Genomic DNA, 19,427 nt, shown 5'->3' on the forward strand with positions numbered 1-19,427 from the left:
CTTCCTGCAAGGAAAAGTGGGAGCTGTGCCACAAATACCTCACTTGTCAGTCTGGGATAGGAAATAAGACAGACCTTTATACTTCCCCACTGCTCAGGTTTAGTTACAATACTAGTATACCATCTTGTGCTCCAAATACAGGAGTCTTTGGCTGTAGTATTTGCAGAGGCCTGGATTTTCAAAGACTCTTTCTGTGACCTGACCCTGACCTGCAATGCATACATCTCTGGAATGCTGGCAGGGTTTTGTGTGCAGCTGTTCAGCCAAACCCTCTATATAAGTAGCTATGAAAGGTTCTGTATAGCTTTTATGCTGAAAAGTGTATTTCACAATAAAGCAGCAGTAAGATTATGGAAATGTTAGGAGAAAAGCATAAAATGGCTTTCTGGAATGCGTATGGTTTTTGCTACGTCAAGCTGATCATATCTTTTTTAAAAAAAAGCTCTTTTTCCCATTGCATAAATGTATTATCGCATTTAGCTGAGAAATCCAGGGGGTTAAATGTTTCACAGACATTTTGGCTCCAACCAGTGAGTATTCAGCAGCATAGTTGTTGGCAAACACTGGATTCCTGGAGACCCTGCTTCTTCAGATATGCTAATTTGAAATGTTAGTTTTCACTAGACAGAAATTACACAGAAGAAGGTTCAGCAATATGTACCAGGCATTTGAAAATTCTAGTCATTACTCTTTCATGTACCTAATAAAAGCTCCTAGGTATGCCTAACACTTGCCTAGTATCATTGCTTGCTAGGTTCAAGATCCTTATAAAAAAACCCTTTCAATAGGTAAAACAGGTTTCTCATCAGCTGGATCACCTCAATTTATCATAAATGCAATACATGAGGCGTGATTTCATGCTGCTCAAACAAGTAGCAAAAGAAAAAGCAAAATCTCATATCCACTAGAAACTAAGGCAAGGGCAGGACCAACTTCGTTCCTAGCCACTATGGTCTCTTAATCCACCTTATATTTTCTGATCTCCTGACTTGGCCCTTGCCAATCAGAGAGCGGACAAAAGTCTGCTACAGCTTGTCAGGTCACAAAGCCCAATTCTCCCTATTCTATAGCTGAAAAATGTGGGATGTGGGCACAAGAAATGGTTACCAACTGCTCAGAGCACAGTTTTGGCCCTATAAGGGAGTGTTTAATGGTAGCTGATTCCTTCTGAGGAGATAACTTTTCCAGCATGCTCAGAATGGCAGCTGAGGGAAGCTGGAACAAGGACCTGGCTCCAGCACCAGACTAGATGAGAATGAGCCCTTTTCTTGCTAATGAAAATTTAAGCATTAGTAACACATAGGTGGCTGGGACTATCCTAGTCCTCTTAAACAAATCTTTGTACCATCTGTATTACTTTATTCCAATCAGTAATGTACCACCAGAGTACTTTAAAACAACCCTGTTAATCTATGTGCCTTTATCTCCAACTCAAACCTATAAACACTGAGCCACTAATGAAGAAATAAATATCCACAGGGTGTGTATGGCAGAGGTGAGGATCCCCTGGCCCATTCCTACTCTCCTTCTCCAAGCAGTAGCCCTGGTCTCTCAGGGAGTAGGCTGAAAAGGCGGTGGAGGAGCCTCAGGGCTCAGGGCGGGCCCTGCAGTACAGTGCTGTGGCTCACACTCCTGCCATTGTAGCCTTAGCTCTCCTCTGCAAGGAGGCAAGGCATTATTGTCTTCACACTATATGGACTTGCCCAATGACTGATATTGAGAGCAGGAAGAGATTATCACAATAATGGTGAAAACTGTCCACCTCAAAAAAGCAGCATCTCCTCAGAGCAGGCCCCCCTAGGCTCCCAACTTTTCCCCCAGGCAGCCCGTGTTTGCAATGGCCTCAAAACACCAGTTTGTTGGACAGATCCTTTGGCTACATGGTCTAGTGTGAGGTGCCCCTGCCCATGGCAGGGGTTGGAATCAGATGATAGAATCGATAAGGTTGGAAAGGACCTTAAGATCATCTAGTTCCAACCCCCCTGCCATGGCACCTCACACTAAACCCAAGGCTCTGTCCAACCTGGCCTGGAACACTGCCAGGGATGGAGCATTCACAACTTCTTTGGGCCACCCATTCCAGTGCCTCACCACCCTCACAGTAAAGAACTTCCTCCTTATACCCAATCTAAGCTTCCCCTGTTTAAGTTTTAACCCATTACCCCTTGTCCTACATTAGGAACTCCAGTTCCTAATGAAGAGGCCCTCCCCAGCACCCTCACAGGCCCCCTTCAGACACTGGATGGCTGCTATGAATTCTCCACACAGCGTTCTCCAGGCTGAACAGCCCCAACTTTCTCAGCCTCTCTTCATATGGGAGGCTCTTCAGTCCCCTGATCATCCTAGTGGCCCTCTTCTGGACTTGTTCCAACAGTTCCATGTTATTTTTTATGTTCAGGACACCAGAACTGCACACAATGCTCTAAGTGAGGTGTCATGAGAGCAGAGCAGAGGTCCTTTCCAACCTTACTATTCTATGATTGTGTGTCAACTGGTCACCCAGCCTTTCTGGGGGGAACTTGAGGGCAACGCTCCTCTCACCGTCGGAGCCTCACCTGGGACAGTACTCCGACTTGGCTGTGCTCCAGGAGGCTGAGGCCTGCACCCAGGTGTGGGCAATCCCTGCTGCTGGCAACCATTCCCCACCCAGCAGGGCGGGCAGGCAGGCAGGCAGTGAGTGAGGCAGCGCTGGGGAGATCAGGCCACCTTTCTAGAGTGGCTGCAGTAAATAGTAACTGCCTTCTTGAAAATAATTATCATCTCATAACAGGGGCTTACTTTTCTAACAGGAATGTCTTAATGTGGAAATCTCTGGGAGTGCCAAGTTCAGTACATCTTGAGCTGTAAGTTTTGACTCTTTTGTTTGTTGCCATTTGTGTCTCCTGAGCATTTGAGAGAGGTGAGGGGTATCTCAGGACTATGCCTGCAATCCCACCCCTTGGTAATTTTAACGGACCACTGGCAAATATTAAATGAGGGAGGCAGGCAAGCTCAGTTATTTGTTAACAACTTATAGCAAGCTGAGTTACAGTTAAAAATGAAATATTCTTCTTGAGCATCTAAACCCCTCTCCTTTCTTCATTTAATTTCTGTTGAAAATCTCTTTGTTTGGTGTAGAATAATGAATATATTCTTAGGTTTTAAGTGTAGCTTATACTGGTGCCAAAATGTTCTGGGTTTTTTGATGACTTTAAAGAACATGTTTTTTTTCAGAAGCTAACAAGCTTCTGAGAATAAATAACACCCTAAGTATTAACAGTTGGTTTTATGTTTGGCTAATATTAGCCTTTTGTACCTTACCAGAAATGCTGATTGAGAGTTGTACCTGTCACTGTCACTTTGGAGTAATTTGTATTCAGCCCCCATGCTCCCTTTTTTACTTTTATTTTTGTTTTCCTTTTTTTTTTTTTTTAAATGTATTTTCCATACTTTATGTGGTGGAATAACCAGAACAAATTCTTTGATGTTCATATACATACCTCTACTCACATAAGTATGCCCATTTTAGTGATATTCTTTCCACAAATAGATCAGAAATTATGGTCAGAATCCATGATGGTTAGAATACCACATTCAGAGGGCCTATCTAGAAAATGGTTTGACATTTTTCTTATAGTTCTTTAAGGATTACAGCCTCAGGTTGAAAAAAAAAGAATATTTTTTAGTGTAATATTTAAACTCAGGTCATATATATGTGTCTATATACTTATGTGTTTTTTTGAAGAGTTTGCTAATGAGGATGTGCTGTATAAATACTTCAATGAAATAGGGCAGATACATTATTTGAACCATTATAACTTTCTAGGTTGCAATTCAAAATTAAGATTATTCTTTAACTTGACTGTCTCATAACTCCATCTTTGTCAACGGCTGGAGTTATAATTGGTTGTAATTGGATTTTGTTGAGTTTGTAATGCAAGTTTACAGAGAAGGAAGGAAAAAGAATGTTTCAGACCACCACACTAATTCTATGTTACCCTTATTCAGTCCACCGTATCTTTATATTGCTTTTGCATTATGTTAATTTCTGGCAGATTTTAGTGCAACAAGAGCTTTTAAATGGTGTTGGAAGCTACAAGTACTCCAGTTGTAGTCAAAGGTCTAGGTCCTTGCCAGTTCTAGTCAGTGAAAATACCCATCAAGGTACTATTCTACTACTATGGTTTTCTCAAACTGTGCCTTAAGTAATTCTTACCATGTATCTTCAGGGCTGAAATTACCTGAGCTTTCAAAAGCTTTTTGCAAGTATGTAATAAAGCTGTAAAAGCTAAAATACTGCCACAAGTGAGAAACTAAGTAGGATAACAGAAAGCAGAAGCAGGAATGGAATAAGAAAGCAAAATTGCTTCACATGCTCTTGCAGGCTTTGCTATACTAGCTCTTTCTTAGCTAGTATATTTATGAATGCTGAATGCTAAAACTGAAAAAAAAAACCAACCTAAAACAAACAAACCAACCAAAGAAGAAAAAAAACAACCAACCAACCAACCAAAAAAAAACCAACAAAAAAAAAACAAACCAAAAAGCCCCAAAACACCCCCCCCCCCCCCCCAAACCACTGAGTGTAAGAAGTCATCTCATGCACTTAAAACACTTGAGTTCTTCTAGACAGAAGGCTTTTGGTGCCTTAGCCACAGGCCCCTCAGGACAGGACTTGCATCAGAGCAGTACACTACCAAGAAGAACAAATGAAAAATATGATAGTTGAAACTAATGTGTTTGCATGTGTTATTGACAGTGCTATTCTATCCAGACTGAATTAACAGCAGTTTTTTAACAATGACCCAGATTCATAAAAGTATTAAGAGAATGACACCAAAATTAAGAGTTAGATAAACCAATAGGATGCATTTACCTAGAATACTGTATTGTTTTATGCAATCTCTGATGAAAAGGAAATTCCTAGTAAAGAAGCTCAGAGGAGGGAGGAATGTGTCTTTCACAGAAAATGAACCTCATAGACTAGGGAGTTTAGAGATGATAAATCATAAGCAGAAATACATCTAATTACTTCTTGGCTAGTATTGAGCCAAGATATTGAACTGCTGGACTGATCCAACTTGGCAATTTGGCATTCTTATGCCCTTTTTTTTTCTACTCCAATTATTTTAAATCTAAATTTTAAAGTGGAAGGGATTACCTGTCTGGAAGTTCAGGAAGTATATTTATGAAGTATTAATGCTTATACAACTAAAGAAAAAAAGGAGGAGAAAGAGCAACTGATTAAACTGTTGCAAAAGATTCCAAAATAGTTAGCAAGTGATAGTGTGTCAATCAATTATTAATTTTATAAGATGAAATAGGAATGCTTTATTGTATCATTTTCCCTAGTAGCATTTGAATACTGCTATTTTTCTTGTTTGTTTTATCTTGTTTCATGCCAGATGTTCTTACTGGGGAAAACAATGGTGGTGTGTTTTAATATTGATGAGTTGATTCTCCTGGGAATAATAGTTTATCTACCTTCTCAGAATACAAATTGTAAGAGGTTTGTGTTTGTTTGGGGTTTTTTTGTTTTTTTGTTTTTTTAGTGTAATTACCATAATGCATTGTATTTTAAGTACAACTCTTTTTAAACCTATGGAAAGAACTTCTTGTTTGTTATCTTTCTTTCTTCTATCTACTTTCAGAGTGACTCTCTTTTTAAAATCATGTATTATATTTTGGTGGCCTTTAAAAAGTAAACATGTAAATCACCAGAGGTACTGTGTAATCTGTCAAAGTAGCATATGCTCAAGCACCTTATAAAGTAGTAAATAATCATAATATTTCTCTTTCCAAGGTTATTAGTGTATTAATTTAAACAACTGGAGAACAATTAAGGAGTAATTAAAGTACGCTGCCTTAACTTTTTCTTTTTTACAGACACTTGAACATTTAAGTCCTGAAATTATAAATGATTTGATGACAAGCTGAGTTTGCAATGCAGGCAATAAAATCTGTGGAACAAGAAGTGATTTTTATAAAGGAAACACTTTTCACAGAATCCTTCCTGAAGAAACAAGAGTGCCGCAGAAACCCGGAGAGCAGGCAGCTCTGTGAACAGCAGCCATTGGAAGGAGCTGTCTGCAGCTCTCAGTGCTGTACTGAGCATGTCCCAGCGGAGCCCAGCGCTAGCAGCACATTATGCAAAAAGGCAGCTCTAGCAGATGGGAGAGAGCCACAGCAAGCGTTTGCTTCACTTGCATCATCACCGCCTGAAAACAAACCTGGATCGCTAGAGGGGATCTCGCCGGCAGACCAATGGAATGAAACCCGAGAGCATGGCTTGATTGCCGACGGTGTTGCACTGCGAAAAATCATGGGGAATCAGGATGGGAAGCTAAAGAAAAACACAGGTGATGTGCATGAAGGAGGAGAGGATGCCTCTGGGCCCAAGGATACGGATGGCACAAAGAAGGTATCGGGAAGCAGAAGGGGACTGGGGAAGCATGCAAAAGGAAGTGAATCCGGTAAGAAGAAGGGTAAATCAGACTCGAGGGCTTCAGTGTTTTCAAATCTGAGGATCAGAAAAAATCTGTCCAAGGCTAAAGATGGGAATAGTAGTTCACGAGAGGATGTTTTGGAAAGCCAGGCCTTGCAGCCTGGAGAGCTGGACAGTACTCATTCAATTGTTACCAAAACTCCAGATATAAGCATCTCTGCAGATGAAGGGGGTCTTTCAGACACAGATGTAGAACATTTTGAAATCAGAAATGAAACTGTTCCAGCTGCTGCAGAGACACAGGATGGACAAAGGACCAGCTCTGGCTCTGATACGGATATATACAGTTTCCATTCAGCCACAGAACAAGAGGATTTGCTTTCTGATATCCAGCAAGCTATTAGACTGCAGCAGCAGCAGCAGCAGGGGGCAATTAACATTGGAACTGAGGACCTTGTCACCAAAACAATGGGCCGACACATGGCTAATTCACAAGCAGCCCCCTTAGATTTTGAACTGTTTCTTTCAGTAACTACCACCGACAAAGAGAGGAGCCCAGATACTGAGGGTGCTTTTCCAGCAGTATCTGAAATTGTGGAAAACATTCCCGTCGCCTGTGCAACTGAACGTGAACTGAAAGAAGCAGTAAATGGCACAGGCTCTCCTGGTAACGGCTTATTTGAAACACAAGAACGTAAGCTATTGATTGAGAAACAGGAACAGCTTATTTCTGGAGTGGATGCTGTAGCTAATGAATTAGAAGATGATTTATATAGAACTGTGGTAGAAACCAGGTCTCAGACACACAGCTCCACACAACCTTTTCCAACCTCTGTAGTAGACACTGAGACTAAAATTGCTGAAGTGCAGGCCGTTGATTTGCGGGGCTCAGTAACAGAGGACGGTATTTCAGATGTAGGCCCTAATCATGCTGCTGAGACTCAGGAAGGGAAACACACTCTCTCAGCCAGTCAAGAGGACCTGCATAATGGTTTATCCACGGAAATAAAAGATGGCATTTTGTCCTCCCAGGGGACATCAGACAGTCCGATGCTTGGTTCCCGATGCTTTAAACCCTATCTTATTAATCCTTGTTACATCAAAACCACAACTAGACAACTGAGTTCTCCCAACCATTCACCTTCTCCTTCCCCATCCCAAAGCCCACTTTCTACAAGGAGGCAGGAGTCCTTCCAGAAAGCAGAAAAAGTCGCAATCAAGAAGCATAGGTCTGCTAGTTTGGCAGGTTTATTTAGTCGTTCTGCAGACTGGACAGAAGAGGTATCTCACCACAAATGTGAGATAACTCAGAAGGTGGGGTCTGCAGGCTACTTGGAGCACAAGGGGTTTAGGGAGAAGTTTCAAACAGAAAGAGTGCCTTTGACTCATTCAAGAAAGTCCTCAGGGGTGCAGGCTTCTACAGAGACATTTCCCAATGTCTTTTCAGGTGAGTGACATGTATTAAGTTGATGTTAGCTATTTGTTTCCCAGAGTGTCTTTGAAAATATATTTAAAATACTTGAATTCAATCCTTTGCATATAAAATTGTCTTTACTTGTGTGGACAGTTTTAAAATTGAAGGCCTGATCTTACAAACACTCAGATTTCATTAATGAGCATAACCTCTCCATTCAGTGTCAGCCTGGCAGTACTGCCAGTAAAGGAAGTGTACAATTCTTTTGAAGTTTTTCTTTCTGCATTACTCCTTTGTCTAAATCCTGTAGGAAAAGGCTAGATGCCTTAAATTATTCTTATTCAAAAAATGCTAAGAGCTACACTTTTGTAGGCAGACCAGCTCTCTGCATAAAGAGATCTTTCATATGTGAAGCTTTCCATAACTGTGATCCTGTTTGGGGTTTTCTTGTGCTAGGCACTGTTCTGATGTACTGTAAATATTTGAGAGCTGCACCTGGTGTTAGACTGAGGCAGCGTTGAGGATTTGTTTAGTATAAAAGGAAAAAGCCATGCAGGCACAGATGGACAGCACTACAGAAAAGAACTAATTTCCCCTTCAGAAGGGGGAGAGAGGAGAAGAAAAAATGTTAATGACTTGAAAAGACAGCATAAAATGGGGAAGGGAAACTGAGGTTAATACAGTTTGGTAGCTGTGACAGGCTGCTGCTCAGGCTACATAGGGTGATTCATGCAGGAAAGCATTCTTTCACCTTGCCTGTTAGGCAGCTTACATCCTCTTATAAAGGCATTGGGGTATAGAGTTTATGAATGAGATAATGTGAATTATCTATTCACACTGTATGGCTATATTTTCCTGCATTTTGAGTTGTCTTTTTTTTCTCCTTTCTCTCCCACATCTGAAGTTTCTATATAAAGCTAATGTATTCACTAATAGAGAAGGCCTCTGTCACATAGGAGGTATGTATACAGAGGAAACTAAGCAACCTATTCCATTTATTTTTCACTTAAGAAAACTGTAGAACTAAGAATATGGAAAAAATGCCCTACGAGCATGTTACAAGATTAAAACAGCTGAATCTATGATCAGGTTTGTTTTGAATGTAAGTCTGTTCTAGATTCATGAGCATAGTAACCATGTATGTACCTGAGCTATCTGCAAAAAAATGGAGTGAGAATATTTGTGCTTTTATGAAAACTAAACAAAATAGTATGGTTTATGAAGGGAACAATGCTGTGATTTAATAACCACACTTAAGAAAAAGGTTGAGCAATCAACAACTGTTTTGCATAAGACTGTCTTGGTTTATCTTATAGATACTGAAAAATATATAACTTGTAATCATTTGCATTCATAGCTGCTTTCTTTGTGCACATTCTACTCTGTTTAACATCACAGTAATATTGGTGAACTAAACTGTCAGGAAACAAATTAATATTAGCGGCTTTTTTTGCACAGCAGCCAACTCCAGGAGCTTGAAATACTCAGGTAAAGGATTAACATTATTTTCCAGATTCAGATCACATGAGTACTTTAATTCTTCAGTAGCCTTGAATAGAAATCCCCAATTTCAGTCTTACAAGTTAGAATTTAAGTTTTCAGCACAAAAAATGCCAGCCCACTCTGAAGGAGACCAGCCCCTGTGAAGTGAGCTGAATCTTTTTGTGTGTGCTTTAAATCCCTTCCACCTGTTTTCTAAGATTTCGTTTCAGACATCCCTACCTAAAGCTTTACAATTTGAGGTGAGCACTATTTTCAGATTTATAGCATATAAAAAGCCCTTTTTTTTTTTCTTTAGACATTTGACAGCTTATAAACAACTGTGGGAGCAAAGCTTTAAATTGCATCATCAGTAATTAGATTTTCTTCTTTATGATGGTGCTGTGACTGAAGTAAATTTTATGTGGCAAACTTCAAGAACATGAAATTACATTTTAGAGTCCTATTTCCCATGAAACAGACTTGTTCACATTTCCTCTCAAAATTTTGATTTACTTATAATAATTTTTGTTTTATCGTGTTTTCCCACCACCACTTTAGACTTATTGTGAAAGGACCAATGTCCAATGCAACAGTGGTTCTGTCTCTTATGGAAATGATGGTGACCCTTATTTGCATGTACATACTAGCTGTCTTTATAGGGAGAGGACAATTATACCTTTCAGTTCCTGCAGAAAAACTTGAAATGAGGCAACTGGAAGTGACATGATAACACTTCTATCTGTCTTTGATCGTTCTTCTTCTTTTTAAGATATATTTGCACGCTGTAAATTATCAAGAATATAAAAATAACTAGTGTACATAAAAAAGGGAAATTAAACTTAACATTAATATTCCCACAGACTGGCTGTCATTTCTGCAAGAGCAGAAAAGCCTCTTTATTTAAATCAGTCTGCACAGCAGCAATTACAGAAATAATTTCCTTGTAATTTGAATTTTGCTTTTGACAAATGTTGTATTTTAATTGCATGCATGAGATGGATCAATTTGGGGATTTGCCATCAGGCTTTTAGAGATAAAATTCTTCCTAGTGGTTCATTCCTATCTTTAAAAGAAAAAAAAACCAACAAACCCAACCAAAAACGAAGCTTCTTGCCTACAGCATTAAATCCCATCTTGCTGTGCAGTGACTGCTGTGGTGTTCTGCATTTCTAACTAGAATCAAGTAAAATATTCCACAACAATTTAGTCATCAATTTTAATGACAGCAGGTTCTATGCAGATGACTGGCCTACTTTTGCACTGTATTGTGGTCTGCCTGTGTTCCATTTGGTTTTCACAATGATCAATATGAACTTTTCTAAGTCTGCTTTAATGTTAAAATGCAAATGGAAGCCAACAGCTTGAATGGTAGAGACTTTGTGTATTTAAATTTTGCTTTATATTAAAAATAAGCATGGTATTTAAAATTTGATACATTTGCTAAGAATATGGCATGAACAAATTTATGGGCATTATGTAATCCAGGCATCGGATCTGTTTCTTTAATGATGAGGACAGCTGTGTTTGAAATTGTAGTGACAGTAATTACAAGTTCTAGATTACCTGATGCACAGTGAAGCCATGGCTTTTATGTTGTAGTCCCAGGAGGACAAGAGCTGAAGCTGAATGAATAGGATTGTCTCTCTAGCTTTAGTATGTGTCAATGAATGATTTACACTAACATTAAGAGAGTGTCTTGGTGGGAAAATTAAATTGATGTTTCCAAATATTAACTGCAACATAAGAGCTAATAGAACAAATTAATAAAAAGGAGTTTATCCTCGCATTAATTTGAAGTGCAGGGATTGCTGAGAAGCTAGTAAGGGTGTCTGTTACATAAACTGAATGTAAAAGTCTCATCAGCTGCCCCAGATGGTAATTAAACTCTTCCAGACATACCCAGGCCTTTTCTAATCTCTGTTGGCTAGCTGTAACACACTTGCTGCATGCATCTCTTTCAAACAGATCATTTATCTTTTAATTTATCTTCAGATTTATATTTGTCCTGCTGTAGCTGCAAACAGGTGACAAATAAAAAGTCCTGCTTACCATAAGACAAGACCTGTTAGTCCTGTGCTTGTGTGCTCACAGCTGCTTTTTGATTTCTATAGAGTGCCAGCCTATTTCTTACAAAGACTGCTTTATCTCACCTCTGCACTGTGTGAGTGTCATCTGCACTCACTTGCAGTTCAAGTAGAGAGTGTGCAGGCATAAACAAATGTCTCAGTATAGATAAGTATGTGAAAATTTGAAAAAAAAGGATATTTTAAAAGGATTTTTTGGGTTACTTTTGGGGGTTTGTTTTCTTTTCTTTTTCATTGTGATTCACGTGATAATGCCACAATATGGATTTATATCTACTGTCTTCTATAATATAGGAGACTATTTATCACACAACTGTTATTTAAGACTACTTATGCTTTATTGTTTCACTGATGATGTTTGTTGTCAGTAGCTGTAGAATCATAAAATGGTTTGGGTTGGAAGAGACCTTAAAGACCAACTAGTCCCAACCCCCTTGTCATGGCCAGGGATGCCTTCCACTAGACCGGGTTTCTCAAAGCTTCATCCAACCTGGCCTTGAGCACTTCTACGGATGGGGCAGTCACGGCTTCTTTGGGGAACTTGTTCCAGTGTCTTACCACCCTCATAGTAAAGAATTTCTTCCTAATGTCTAATCTAAATCTTCACTTTTAACTTAAAGCCATTCCCTTTTGACCTATCACTGATGCCCTTGTAAATAGTCTTTCTAGCTTTCTTATAGGCTCCCTTTAGGTACTGGAATGATCCTGTAAGGTCTCCCCGAATACAGATAGGTTGTTTTTTGGTTTTTTTTTTTTTTTTTTTATCAGATGGCAGTACAGACTCCTCTAGTGGAGCTGCCCAACAGCAACTCTTCATGTGATAGAATCACACATTATATTGAGTATTGCTAGTAAGCATCTGAAGGGAAAGATCCTCTTCTTTTTGCCTTGTAAACCTAAATGGAGGAGAGGAGAGAGAGTAGGGCTGCAATACTGCACTCCAGCTACAGTAAAATGTGTTTGTAAATGGGCTGCAATATGTTCTTGAAAGACGGCCGAATGCTGGTGAGTTACTTTAAAGTACTGCAATATGGGAATCGGAGCAATACATGTCATTGGAATGCAGTGCTGCCACAGGCTTGTTTTCATGGGGTCTCATGATTAATGCTTTGATCTTTATCTAGAACTTCACTGGGAATAGCAGGTTTTGGTCATGGGTTTGAGTGTTTGCATCTCTCAAACTCTCTCAGCAGCAACCCCATTCTGGGGTCTGACTGGCAGTCTGAATCGTCTGGTTGTCTGCTAGACTCTTTTGGGATGGAAAAGGGGCAGCTTATAGCTGGAAGTCCATGCATCTCTTCTAGGGTCTGAGACATAGTCACAGTATAATATCCACACATGGGATCTGGGTAGAACTGGTTACTAAAGGACATTGTGTGCTTCAGATTTCATTTCTGTGAAAGAGCAGTGGATTATTCCAGAGGGAATAGTTATGAGAAGCTGAAGTTTGAAAATATTTCTTGGATCTAATTGTGCTTTATTATTTTTTAAAATACTTATAAATTACTTAGTGGTTTGGGGGCTGTTTTGTCCAGTGGTTTTGTTTTGTGTTTTGGTTTGTTTTTTTCTAAACTGGGTAGAATACTTTGCAGAAAAGAAAATTTATTTCTTGAAGCAGGCCTCATGTTTTCTTCATGCTGTGGTGTCAAAATTAGAATAAATTTGTAATTGGAAAACTTCTCTAGGGATATTTTCTTCTGCCTGTATATGAGGGATCAAGTTCTAATGTGAATCGTCCTGACAGAAAATGCGAAGATACTAATTGACTAAGATATTTTGTTTGTGCTGTAGTTTAACCAAGCTCACTCAGAATATGGCCAAGTGCATTCTTTATAAACTACTCCTGCCAAAATTTGGACTTACATAAGGAATAGTGGTGATGAAGCATATACGTGTAGGTGTTTCTGTGACTGGCTTTATTTATTTTTAGGTACATTTCAAAGCAGCCTTCTGTAGCAGTTAGGTGGAATACAACAGTTTCTGGAAACTTAAAGGTATATGTTTTATCTTTTCGGGAGATGAGGTGTGTTGATACAAGGGTAACAGGGCAAATGCACTGAGCAGCACTGAAAGGAAGATGGTGGTAGGATGTTAGTACTTTACACTGTGTCACCTCCTTCTTGCCCCTTCATGTGACAGTACAAGGCTACTTGCATTTCATTAAGTGCTTTGAAAAAGACATCAAAGTGGGTTCAGAAGCTGTGTCACACTATTATTTCCTTTAAGCAGCAGCAACTTTCTGCATTTGCTACATTGCAGTTCATGCAAAGGAACTTAGGGAAGTTGAGATGATCTGTTACATTGAGTACCAAATGACTATTCCTCGTTTTATTTCTGAATTTTTGCTGTCCTGAATAAGGTTTTTTTTCATGTTGATGGAAATAGTTAGGCTTTCTGCTCATGAAAAGGAAGTGGGTTATGTTTTCTGATGCAAAATCTTGCTTTATTCTCAGATAAATACAGAATACGACTTCTTTCATCTGCAGATTCATAGATGACAGAATTATTGTCAGCTGTTTTGCAAAAGTAAGAGGCAGTGGTTATGAGATAGTGTGTTTGTGTGTGTGTGTGTGTATGTGTGTAAACAACATCACAGTTGTAAAAGTAATTCCTAACACACATAAAATTAAACATCTGCTAGCATCCATGGAAGAAAAGGTGGTTTTCATTTAAAAAAAGGGTGTGTGTGTGGGAACAACAAAAAAAACCCAACTAGAGCAAAACATTGCCTTCATAATAGAGGGTGTATATCTAAACATTGTTTTGTCATGCAGAGACAAGACAATACAGTATGCTGAGAAATAGAGGGAAGTATTTTATAAAATCAATGAAAGGATATGAAGGTCAAGCTACAGCAAGAGAGATATGCTTAGGCTTTATTCAGATGAAGTCTAGAGGAACATATCTGCACATGCATAGGTATGCATGTATTTTATTCTTTTTTTCTTTTTCATGAAATGCAGTTCTAATTTTCTGCTTTTCCCTTTTATCATACTGGTTTTTGTTTATGGATACAAAGATGAAAAGCTTTTGTACATCATGATAAAGATTAAAAAATCAGCAGTTGTTAAAGTTGGAGGAATTTCAGACTGTGTGAGCACAGGTCCTGGAGAGGAAGGAAATCTAAGGCATGCTGCACCTCTAATGAATAAACTGAAAGAAATTTGTTACTTGTCTGCCACTTTAGAGGCTTCCTAGTTCAGTTTCAGTTTGTGACCTGTGGCTGCTTGAGCAAGTACTTGGATTTGCTTCTAAAGTAGAGGTGGGCCAGACTGCATTAAATGTCAAGTGAAATGGAGAACTCTTGGGAATAAACAAGTTTTACAAAATTGAGTTATAAAGAAGTGTGTACCAGTTTCGACTGACAAAAGTTGCTGTTAGTAATAGTTGCCCCAAAAGACATCAGAGGAGCTTCTTACTTTAAAGAGCTAGACAGAAATAATTGTGGCTTTCCAGCAGTCTGTGAGAATCTGGCACAGAATACTGCCTTCACATTGCAAATCACCACAGAAACTAAAAGGGATGGACAGAATTCAGTACTTGCTGAGAGGAACCTAAGTACCTGGAAAACACAATATGGAAGTTGCCAAAGACACATATGGTGCCTAAAAGATTCAGTAGACAGATGCATATTGATTCTCTTTTATCATAAACCACTGTAATTGGGAAAATTTTAGGAATATACCTCTATAATCTGCTGTAATACCGCACTAGAACCTGAAGAGCATGCTGGAAAAGTTATCTCTTCTGAAGGCATCAACTACCATTAAATACTTCTCTTCCTGAAGAGAAATCAAGGTGAAAGGAGACATGCCATATAGTGTTGTGGGAGGTTACATCTTATTTATAATTTTTAGAAAGGTATTTTGTATCATATTTAGCAAATTGTTTGGTATTTTAAAACTTCAGCTTCTGAAAGATATTTAGTGACGTGACAGTGAAATGTAAGAAGATATATATATAGCCACATATATAGTGAAAGGTAGGGGTAAAAGCATAGTTTAATACTTTGTGTCAGCTTATCCTGTTATACATATGTCATATATCAGAAAATTCAGTGTGGGGGAAAGGTGTAAAATCTTAGTCACTGCGAAAGCAAAATTTCAAGGAGCTTAATGTGCAAGTTAGGAAGACAGATTGCGTCAGAGACTTGTTAATCTGCAAGTATTCTAGAAGAACTGTCACAGGCCATCACAAATATTTTAATATATTTTAAAGCTTTGGCGATAGCAAAGTTATAACATCTGCATTACAGAAAAAGTATTGTTATTGCAAATGACTGAGGCAATTATCATCTTGATTTTTGACTGCAGCAACAAGCAAAGCTTTGGAATAAATCCTAAAGGAGGAAATTCTAAGATATAATTAGCTATTGGGTATATGATAAAATGATGAAGAAAAATAGAACAAAATGCAGCATGGTTTTAGCAAAAATCAATAAAACTACATTGATAACTTTTTTATGGACAACTGCCTTCTAGGCAATGCAAGAATGATAAGAAGGAATTCATCTGGGTTTCCGTACAAAACGGAAATGCTGCAAATTACTCAAAGAAAAAAAATACTGGTGGTTTTGATAAGGGACTCTGTCATGTTACTTCACTGCCACCAGAGATGAACAGCTTCATTTTAGCCTACTTCTACTCTATCTGTTATGATGCACAGGCTTGTTCAAGCTATGGAAATTCATTGCATAATTATTGCGAGAGTAGAGCTGAGCCTTAACCTTCGTCCTCATCATAGTGTTTGCAGGACAACATTTTCATTACCAAGTAAAATTTTTGGTAAACTTTCATCTATCTGTATTATAACACAAATGTCAAAATCAGGAACTGGGCTGGCATTTGAAGTTCATTCATCAGGATGGAGGTCTGCATTGAATTTCAGCTTGACTGCTTAGCTCTTTCCAACATAATTTGTTCAAATAAGGCATATGATTAAGTGATCTTTTGATGCACCATTGGATATATGCTGCAGTTGATGCTGCCGTGTCCCATAGCTAGCACAAGTGGAGTAAGCTGTTTTAAAACACATCCACTTGTTTTGATCAAGGGTTAAAGAGTGAGGTGAGGTTTTTTGAAAAGTGTAACATCCTTTTTGGAGTGGCTTTTTACTTCATTAAATCTGGGATCTTTTCTTGTCATTTATTTTTGGAGAATCCCAGTTTCAGGTTTTGCCAGACCTTTACTTTTTTTCCATCACGGCATTCCTGGAAGAATTTCAGGAGTGTATGAGGTGCTACTTTTGCTCTGTGTACATTGTGGTGGCCCTGGCAGCAATCAGCAGGATTCTCTTGCCAGGGGCAGCTTGTACCCTTGCTTCCAAAAGAGAGCATATTAATGTGTGTTCCCTGGCTTTTCTGTGCTACTTAGAGCTGTTAGCATTATGTGATTCTGTAACTGCGTAATGGGTTGCTTGTTTAGCTGAGTGAGTCGAAACCTCAATGATACAGTTATTCAAGCTGTCTTTCACAATCCAGAATCTGTTGAAATGATTAGTGATTATTGTGTGGCTAAAATGGATGGGGAGGGGGAGAGAAAAAATTGAGTTACACAGGGTTTGATATATTGTGGTTCTAACTTAGAGCTGGTCAAGAGATTTTGTGGAAATTTTTTAACAATCAAGAAGGATACTAAGAGATGGGACAGCATAACATTGAAGATTGAGGTGCCAAGAGATCCAGACACAGTGATAATCAGCTACAGAACTAATAGATGTGAAATTAGTAATTGATAGTTTTATTCTATTTGTTTCAAGAGTTTGTGAATTTAAGAAATCAATCAATCGATACATTATGCACTGGAATTTGGTAAATATATATTTCTGACTTTGAAATTACAAGCATTACAAAAATTAACTGTGTGTAAGCAGGCATAGAAAACTGGGGGAGAGAGGGAGATAGTGTTGCTATGTGTCTTTTTCATAATTCTGTTGTTTAAACAGACTTTCTGCTTTTGAATGAGATGGTATGTGGCTTCTGTTCCTACCATCCATGTGAACAAAGCCAGGAAACTTGAAGACAGAAAATCAGAGGACAATCCTCTCAGACACTTGCACATATCACTAACTTCAGTAATGTTCTAAATACTAAAATATAAGATATAAATACATATGAAGAATAAACATATATATATATAAATGCAATACAAATATGTGAAGAGATCAATATATATAGTCTTTGGGGGGTTTTTCCCCTTAAAAAATATTTTTGTATGCAGGCAGTGAATGCAGATACTAGCTATTACGCTGATAATAAGAACAAAAAGAAATATCTTTATGCCAGAATTATAGTAATTTGTACCATAACCCTAGACCTTGTCTAGTTTTATTATTTTTAAGGTTTATGTTGCCTGGAAATTAGACTTACAAAAACTAATTTGTGTTTATTTATAGTAGAAGGATTAGGTTCTTTTCTTTTAGTTATGCAACCACATTGTGCACACAGGCATGTTGCGTGGTCAGTTTTCCATGTTTTATGTAACCAAGCTGTGAGAAAGCTGTCAGGTGGTTTTATGAAAGTATCTGTCAATGAAAATTCAATCCCTTAAAAAAAAAAGAACAACAAAAAAAAAAAACCCAAACAAAATGAAAACAAAACAGCCAATGCAAGCTCAGAATATGAGAGATCTGGAAGAGTTTCCCAGCCTAAATCAGCAGAGGAGTAGAAACTCTGCAGAAAAAAAAAAAGAACAATAAATGAATTCTCTAATCCTGGAATTTTGGTCATAATTTCCCAGGTTATTCTTCAGGCAAGCAAGAGGCAAACTTAATTTGTTACTTTTTTAGTGAAAATTTATATTTAATTTATCCAGGACTTCGGCTTGTCATTTGAAGAGATGATTAGAATACTGATTTCCAGTTCTGTTTCATTCCTGAAGTTCCATACACACCTTTAAAAACCACGTCTTTTCAGCAGTCACGTGTTGCACTTTAGGCTGACCGGTGTAGGTTAGCTGAAAAACTTGCAGTATGAAAAGTTTATGAAATTAAAGTAAAATATTAAAGAAATATAATACTTTTAATCCTTGAAGTGTTAGGTTTATATGTGAAGTATTGTCTACTGAGTGCTTTGTGTATTTGAGAACTAGGAAAGCATGTTAAACTGCCGGAATGTGAAAATGAAGTGTGATTGACTTGCCCCTGGGAAATGATTCAGCAAGGTTTTGCTGTATAGTTTGGGGATATATGATGAAAGACTAAAACTTGTACTGCAAAGTATATAAGAAATTACATGTAGTTGCAGTTACTAGCTCATCTGTAAATATGGAAATCTTTGCAGTATTTCTGTGTCTCAGACATGTTTGTCCCCTTCTGGTATCTTGGGAAATGTTTGGTGCTGCGCAGTTCAGGTTCTTTGTCAGATTATTTAGGCTTCGCTTAGCTGTGACCTTGATGGTGGTATATGTAGGAAGAAAAACAGGGAAAAATGGAAAGGAGAAATGATGTAGACATATATGGGGCAGCAAATATCTAACATACAGTGTTTCTTAACTTTTGAAAGCTGTAAATATCAGATTTTCTTTTTCCCTACTTACTGTTCCTTTTGTGTTGTTTTTTATTAATTTATAGGATTATTTTAATAATTGTAATCCTTTCTAAATAATATTAAGAAAAAGACTGTTATTGTCTTTTTGTATTTTGCGAGACAAATAGAAAACATGTTCTAAACAGAAATAGCCTATTTTGTCCATGTCTTCTTCCTTTTCCTTTTTTTCCTGCACTATCTCCCAGAAATAAAGCAAGGCCTATGGTACTTACGGCTTCAAAGCTTATAAAATCTCTTTGCTGTGTGAGCATTTCTGATCTCACTAAAGTGGAAAAAAATAAGAGTAAAGTGGGGGAAAAAAAGGCAAGTCAATTTGAGCTTTTGAAGATGTAAGCAGTACGTGCATGAATCAAGTTAACCCTTGATGTGACTCTGAATATGGTGTGCAGAACTGGTGTTATACTGAAGCTGTTCACTCTGTATCAGGAAAAACTAAAATGGAAAGTCTGTCTCCAGTCTGTAAAGGTTAAGATGTGC

At 38.1% G+C, this 19,427-nt stretch overlaps 1 protein-coding gene across 2 annotated transcripts in view; it reads left to right on the forward strand.

The window, feature by feature from the left end:
- The first annotated feature begins 2,693 nt into the window (after positions 1-2,693).
- Positions 2,694-19,427, forward strand: part of FMN2 (formin 2) — a 165,841-nt gene continuing 149,107 nt past the window's right edge. For both annotated transcript variants that reach the window (XM_061365734.1, XM_061365735.1), the window contains exons 1-2: positions 2,694-2,843; positions 5,866-7,871. In XM_061365734.1, coding sequence (XP_061221718.1) covers positions 5,924-7,871 — 1,948 coding nt within the window. In that variant the 5' untranslated portion in view covers positions 2,694-2,843; positions 5,866-5,923. The remainder of the gene's footprint in view (positions 2,844-5,865; positions 7,872-19,427) is intronic.

The sequence above is a fragment of the Neopsephotus bourkii genome, unplaced genomic scaffold (genome assembly GCF_033783945.1).
Source record: "Neopsephotus bourkii isolate Nb327-2 ecotype Australia unplaced genomic scaffold, CSIRO-AGI_Nbou_v1 NB_1292, whole genome shotgun sequence".
Lineage (NCBI taxonomy): Eukaryota > Metazoa > Chordata > Aves > Psittaciformes > Psittacidae > Neopsephotus > Neopsephotus bourkii.